At 28.0% G+C, this 7,730-nt stretch overlaps 1 protein-coding gene across 2 annotated transcripts; it reads right to left on the reverse strand.

The window, feature by feature from the left end:
* Window positions 1-849: 849 nt before the first annotated feature.
* On the reverse strand, window positions 850-3,463 carry LOC124910516 (zinc transporter 4, chloroplastic). 2 transcript variants are annotated; one of them, XM_047451163.1, is made up of 4 exons: window positions 3,166-3,463; window positions 3,043-3,100; window positions 2,070-2,764; window positions 850-1,391 (listed from the first exon to the last, which is right to left on the reverse strand). In XM_047451163.1, the coding sequence occupies exons 1-4, from the start codon at window positions 3,178-3,180 to the stop codon at window positions 936-938; spliced, it is 1,224 nt and encodes a 407-aa protein (XP_047307119.1). In that variant the 5' UTR covers window positions 3,181-3,463; the 3' UTR covers window positions 850-935. The 2 variants fall into 2 exon arrangements, with proteins under 2 accessions (XP_047307119.1, XP_047307120.1); XM_047451164.1 differs by having other exon boundaries at window positions 3,228-3,462.
* Window positions 3,464-7,730: the final 4,267 nt, after the last annotated feature.

Genomic DNA, 7,730 nt, shown 5'->3' on the forward strand with positions numbered 1-7,730 from the left:
AATTAAAAGTTATTTATTTAATTTTAATTATATATGTTTTATATTTATAAAATGAAATAATTAATTAGTTTAGAAAGAGAAATATATATTAGTGGATAATTAGTGAGTTTAGAGATGGAAGTTGTATTTTGAGAGAGTGAATGTAAACGTGGATATTTTAGAAAGAAAAAAAAAAGCAATGAAGTTTTTTTTTTAGAAAATAAAATAGGATAACGAATTAAGCATGTAGTCACAAACACACTTAACCATTTCATCAGGCGCAGAACTTGTCGCATCACGGGCTCGAATTCAGGACATTAGTGTGAGAATATCTGCATCTTGTTGTCGTTAGATTAAAAGAGTGGATGGAGAAGAGGTTAGGGTAAACATAGAATGGATCCTCAAGTTGTAGGAGGAGTTAGCTTAAGGATGTTAAGCTAGTAAATACAGACATCCCAATATTTTACTTTATAAGAAGAACTTTGACAGACATTTGTAATATCAGATCCCTACAATTATGTACCTAAACTATTCAGAAGGGAGATGGACTTAGGCATTCGTCGTCTTTTCGTGTCTAAAATGTATTGCATGTCCAATGGTAAACATATTAGACAAAACCATATGAAAAGTTGGATTCATAACTTTTTTCATGTATTGCATGTCCAATGGTAAACATATTAGACAAAACCATATGAAAAGTTGGATTCATAACTTTTTTCATGTATTGCATGTCCAATGGTAAACATATTAGACAAAACCATATGAAAAGTTGGATTCATAACTTTTTTCATCTCATTTGCCATGGTAATATGGCATGACATTTTGTTTTTATTATGTACTGATATTGTGAATTATACATGGGCTCATCCATCATCACAAGAGACTAATTAGCCCTTAAAACACAAACTGGGAAGTAAGTTAAGATACACCGAAGTTATTATTTCATACACAATCAATCAAGCCCATAAAGCAAGAGAAGACATTAATACAGCTCCAAGAAAAAGTGCAAAATAGGACATCACTTGGAGCTTCACATTACAACTCATTCTCTTACTCATAAAATCTGCTGCAATCAAGTCAACAAGTGACATATATATCAGAATCCCAGCCGATATAGAGTCCAAGATGCCCTCGATAACTAGGGCTCTTGGACTGTTATGGTTGTAAGAAGTGGCGATGCCTGTACCCAGAGCGATCCCTGATGGGGTTGTTAGGGCGAAAAAACATGCCATTATGGTTGCCTTGAGATTCTTAAACTGGGCTTCGGAAATACAGCCTCCTAGCGCAAACCCTTCGAAGAACTGATGAAATGATAGTGCAGCGATCAAGGGTCTTATGGTACAAGGGCTTTGCGATACTCCAAGTGACAGACCTATGATGATGGAATGTGATACTATCCCAAGTTCCAATACCTGATAAATGATAGTATAAACATAAAACATAAACATGGAAAAAATACCAAGTCCAAAAATATTTTACATGCTTGCACTATTTGGCATGGGAAAATTAATTCCAAGCAACTCAGTATTCAATCAACAATCTATTCATTAATCACGTCGTTCAAATCATGAACTAAATACTCTAATGTTTATTTTACTCTAAAATTTTGAATAACATATATCGAAAGGTTATTTATAAATAAACACTGGTAATTCAAATAACCCTAGGAGCTTGTTTGATCTTCAGTTTCCTTTGGGGTTTTTTCCCTCCAAAATGTTTTATCATATCAATATCTTTTCAACTATCAAATCACTTAATTCATCATCTAAAATATCATTTAAGTAATTCAACCCAAATAATCCACATTTCATCAATCAAGATTTCTTAAAATAATCCTATACAAAACTCAACCCAAAATCAAACAAACTATCATCCTATTGAGAACAAAATTATCATACACAAAATTTAATGGACAAATTGTAACACATTTTACCTAGAAGTACTACTTATTTTGACATACTTGATGGAAACATGTTGCTAGATAATCAAATACATTAGTTATAACTTATAAGACAAATAGTAAGATATTTAGCCTAAACTATCAAGCATTCATAGGATAAACAAATCATCCAAGTGGAAGGATTTTGTACCTGTGAAACCACAACATGCCTCAAGCCATCTTCTTCATCGTCAACTCCATGCGAGTGTGAGCCGGTTTGATCTTCCAAAAGCTTCTTCTTCAAACTCCCATCACACCCACCATGCCCCTGTGAATGGCTATGCCTATGGTGAGCAGCATGGGCATGTATACCCACAATATGCATCCCTTCATCTTCATCCTCCCCAATGTCATTCTTCTCCTTCACTTCAACTATGCCAGACTCAGACATGACCTCTACCGATTCAACCCTTGTAGGTTGCTTCTCTTGCTTACTTGCATAGTACTGAGTCCCCAAGAAATCTGCTAGCAGAGTTGCTAGGGAAGCGACCATGGTAATAAAACCCGAGAATGGAAACTTTGACCACGGGTATTTAGGGAGGCATGGATCGTTTAATGCTGATGTTGCGTCAGGTAACATGTGAACAAAACCAGTTGCGAGTATGACCCCACCAGCAAACGCCTTCGCAACCACAAAGAGGTTGGAATCTGTCCCAAGGAATCTACTCTTTCTGCCAACCAAAGGTAATGATATCCCCGCTATTCCAGCAATCAGTATGGACGCAATAGCGACCATTTTTAGGATTAAAGCTGCAGATTCGTCACGACATGTCTCTGAATATAATTCGGAGCTGCTGCCACAACTAACATTCGTGAAGGAGTTCGAAAGCATCTGATGGAATGAATCTGTTTAGACCAACACTAACTCATCAGAATCATCAAGTTTGACTAGCTAGAGATACCAAAATTTTCAATTTTTTCCTTGGGGAAATAAATTCATATCCAATGTTCAAAATCACAACATTATTAGCGTAGGATTACGATTAGGAAAGAACCCATCTTTTCTTCATCAAACAGACAGACAGACAAACACTAGGATAATACAAAATAAACAGGATAAATTGAATAGAATAATCAGCAGCTCGCAAAGAAGAAATAGAACTATAATTGAATATGAAACCCACCTAAAAAAGCAGGACTTTTGTCTCTAAAATCTCGGTCAGAAAGCAACGGCAAGAGGTCCTGGAGAAGTAATAACAAATGATTATAAGGGTTTTGATTTGTAGAAATCAAACAAAATATCAAACCTCATTGAAAAACATTCTGAATCTTATATGGCTACGAAAGAATTGATTGATTAATTGATTACTATAAAAAGGGGTCTGCGGATGAAGATGACGATGCCCTTAATCTTATCCTGTCGTAAGGAGAACGGCGTGAAGAGATAAATGGAGAGAGAAATCGAAACAGACAGAAATGAGGAGGGTGAAGGAACAAGAGATGGGAAAGTGTCGACATATTAACAATTTGCAAGGATGGGTGACTCCGTTCAATTGGAACCGCCGCGACCTCTTCGAATGAGAATAACCATGAAAGTGTCAACACTTCTATTAAGATTTCTCTTTCTCTAGTGATTATTGATATACAGAAAAAAAAAAGTTTAGAACAAAATAAAATAAATTTGGCCGTGATCTAAAAAAAATTAGTTTCTATCCAAAATATCACAATTAATTTTTTTTAATACATTTTATATTATATTAAATATAAATCAAATTATTTATATTTTTTTTTTACTATTCTAAAATATATTATTACAGTAATTAAGATAATGTTATTTATTTTTTAAAATTTTACAATTTCAAATACTTCCACTCATCAACTTGAACACATTTTTATAGGAGTTACAAAGTCTCTACTATAAATATTATGTTGATAAGTTTATTATTTTGATTTTAACAACATAATTAATTTATTTTGTTAATTGATATTAGGAGTGAAAATCCGAAAATGAATATATTCGAATCCCAAATAGTAATTCAGATTGATTATTTTAGATTGAATTGAGTTCGGATTGGATTTCATTCAGATTTAATTAAATACGGATTGGATTGGATTGTGAATATCTCAATATCTCAATAGTATATATTTTTCTTAATTTTATTTATTTCACCTCAATATATTATTAATTTTTAGTTTATTTTCAAAATATTTAGACAATTATTTTTTGTTACAGCAATTAATTATATATATATATATATATATTTATTTATTTTCTTCAGTAACTATTGGATATATAAAATATTATAATATATTTTTAAAAAAAATTAATTATATTTTTATTTTGAATAATTTTATAAAATTAACAAAATAAAAAAAAGTAAAATAAATAAAATATATTAAACAATTATATAAAAAAATGTTAAATTAAATTATACAAATCATATTCAATCTAATTTAAATATTTATTAATCAATATTACGAATTAGATTAATATAATTTGAATTTAATATGAATCGAATAAAATTAGGAGTGTTCAACCGGTCGGTTAACCTGCTAAACGGTTCCGGTTAATACTGTTTTTGGCTTTTATTTTACAAACCGGTTAACCGACCGTTAATGGTATCAATTTTACCGGTTCTAATTCTACTGGTTTTGATCGATTCTGGCCGGTTAACCGAGTTTAACCAGGAATCAATAATTCAATTTTTTTAAATTAAGTAATAAATTTATAAAAATATTTTTTAAAATTATTGTTTGCCCTTTCCTATTATACTATTCTCTATCCTTTTCCTTTTTTTTTCTATTATAATATATTATATTATTATAATATAATATAAATATATTATATTATAATAATATATTTTATTGATATATTTAGAAATATGTTATAATATATAATTTTATTGTAACAATATAATATATTTTATAGCTATTCTTCTAAGTTTTTATATGTTCCTTGAGGAAATTCAAATTCATTATGTCTATTAGTCTTTGACCAACTAAGTATAAGCGAATATGATAGAATTCCATTCTCAACCGATAGAACGGGAAGTAGAATCGATAAATTATAATTTATAACTTTGATTTTAGGTGTTTTCGTATTAAACGTGTTGGAGAGAAAGTTAAAACATAAAGTGAATGTTGAACTTTGAAGACATCAAGTTTCGATTTGTTTAACTATTTTGATTTTGTTAATTTATAATTCCTAAAAACAATTTTACATATTTTAATGAAATTATTTCAATTTGTTTTTAATTTATTTTTGTAAAATTTTATATAAATTATAATTTTTTTTTAAAAATTATTCTATAAAAATTATTTATAAAATAACTAATACAAATTATAAAATATAAAAATATATAATTAAATAATTATCGGTTAAACCGTTAGAAAAATAGGGAAACCGAAAACCGAACCGTTTAACCGGTAAAAAAATGATTAATCGCAACCGCTAAAACCGGTTAACCAATAAACCGTTAAAATGAAACTGGTTAACTGTCGGTTCGGTTGGGTTACCGGTTTTTACACAGACCTAAATAAAACGAATTGAATTTACCTTTTGTTCACCCAACTAATAAATAAGATGAATATGTTATTTGATTAAATATTATTCTAATATATTAGTTTATATTGATTAATATATTATATATATATTAATAAAACTTGAAAAACTAAATTAGTACAAATAATTATAAGTCAACCAATTAGAGCAAATGTTTGTATTTTATCTAACACTTCAAACTATCTAATAGAGTGTATAATTATTTAAGAACGTGATTATATATTTTAAAGTTTATCTATATTTATATTAAACAAATTTAATTATATAAACTAACCTAGGATGAAATTTCAATCAAATGAATCTTTTATTATTATATAAATCAACTTATTTAAAAATAATTTAGATACAGTTAATCAAATTTATTTTTTAAAACTTCATTTATATTTGAACACAATAAGATAAGATAAGCTTACTCTTATATTTTATTTTCAACAAAAAAAAAGTCTAATCATAGTCATACCCACGTCTCATCTCATGTCCTTATGTCCTTGTCAAAAACCTATTCTTTAATATTTTTCATTTGTCTATTGATCATAAATCCTTGTTTGGATTGAGTTATATTCTATAATTCCAAATAACTCATTTTTTAAATTTATTTTATCAATAATAATTATTTAAATTAAAACATTTTTAATTTAAACTTATTTATACAATATATATTTTAAAATCAAACTATCATTTACTATATCTATTTTTTTGTTCAGATTATTTTATAATTAATAGGACTTGTTTGTGTCTTAAAAATGTTTGTAATTTAAAATTTATCTTAATTATTCATTACTAATTTTTTTAGCACAAATTATTATTTTTTCGTAACATCCATTTTCTTTTTAACTTTTACGTCTATTTTTTTTTAATTATTAGGACTTGTTTGTCTTTTAAATAAAGTTTTTAGTTTGAAATTTAGTAACTCATGTACTCATAATTAGTTGCATTCTTCACAAAATATATATTTATCTATATATTAATTTTAAAGTGTCCGAATTGTCGGATCGAGAGTTGTGATTAATTTGAATATATATGTGAGAGTAAATGAATATTTGGGTCGGATGGTGGGTTGATCTGCCATAAAATTAAAACAGTTAAACTTAAAATTAAAAATATTATAGTTATGTTTCGAACTTGCAACCTAACAAAAGAAACAAAACAAGTACAACTCTTTTTTGGGGGGAAAATACAAGTACAACTCTTTAACTAAGTGTGATTGAGATGTGGATTATCGATGAATAATAGACCGATAACAATTGAAATTAGTTTAAAAAATATGAATTAAATATTTGATTGACCAAAGTGTGAGGTCACGATTGCAACATAATAAAACAAGTACAACTATTTAACAAAGTGTGATCGGGATGTGGATTGTCGAGGGATAATAGACCGCTAACAATAGAAAGTGGTTAAAAAATATGAATCAAATATTTGATTGACTAAAGTGTGAGGTCACGATGCTAAATGTTAAAACAATATGAATCAAATATTTGATTGACCAAAATTAAAGTGTAAGGTCGCGAGATGAGATGTTCATTGAGAAAAATATGTGATGAGATATGTGAGAAAATGTGTTGTTTTACCGAAGTGAATAAAATGTGGAATGAGAGTTTTTTTATTTTTTTTATTTTAATATATTATTCATAATTTATTAAAAAATTTAAACATTAAATACATATTATAATTTTTTTTAATTAATTTTTGTTTGTTTTTATTTGTATCCGTTTTAATAAAAGTTTAGAAGATAGTAATATATATTTTTTAGTTGACCTTAAACCCACTCCAACCTTTACACTATTTTTTTAAAAAAATAGTGAAATTTATTTTAAACTATCTTTTACTTCATCCACTTTCCTTAACTGTTAAATTCATTTTTTTAATATAATAATTAGACATTGTTTTCTTTTAAAAAAAAGGAAGAAAAAAAATTCCTTTTTTCAACTATTACATACAGTCAATATGAACAAGCTGCTCGACCTATTTTGCACTAACCAAACAATCAAATACAAATATCATGATTATATATATATATATATAATATATATATAATATATATATAATAATAATTTTAACTTTAGGTAAGACATGTCAAATGGGAAATTGGACGAAATGACCCTAAAAATTGGGTTATTTGCCTCCGTGGTCACCCAATAATAAATTTGATCTGGTGACCACTTTATTTTTTCTAGACGAAATTACCCTTTTCGCGTAACGCGAAGGGACTTCGCGAAACGCGAAGTGAAACAGTGTGAATATATATACTAAAATTTTTTCATTTTCTTCATTTCGTTTCTCTCTCTTCTCTCTCTTCTCTCTCTGTTC

The sequence above is a fragment of the Impatiens glandulifera genome, chromosome 7 (genome assembly GCF_907164915.1).
Source record: "Impatiens glandulifera chromosome 7, dImpGla2.1, whole genome shotgun sequence".
Lineage (NCBI taxonomy): Eukaryota > Viridiplantae > Streptophyta > Magnoliopsida > Ericales > Balsaminaceae > Impatiens > Impatiens glandulifera.

Bases quoted from the DNA above. Each gene is read 5' to 3' on its own strand.
- LOC124910516 (XM_047451163.1), bottom strand. The intron at 2,765-3,042 runs GTGGGTTTCATA...TGGTCTAAACAG, and splicing joins CAAAAGTCCTGCTTTTTTAG to ATTCATTCCATCAGATGCTT. The intron at 1,392-2,069 runs GTACAAAATCCT...ATCATTTATCAG, and splicing joins GGCATGTTGTGGTTTCACAG to GTATTGGAACTTGGGATAGT.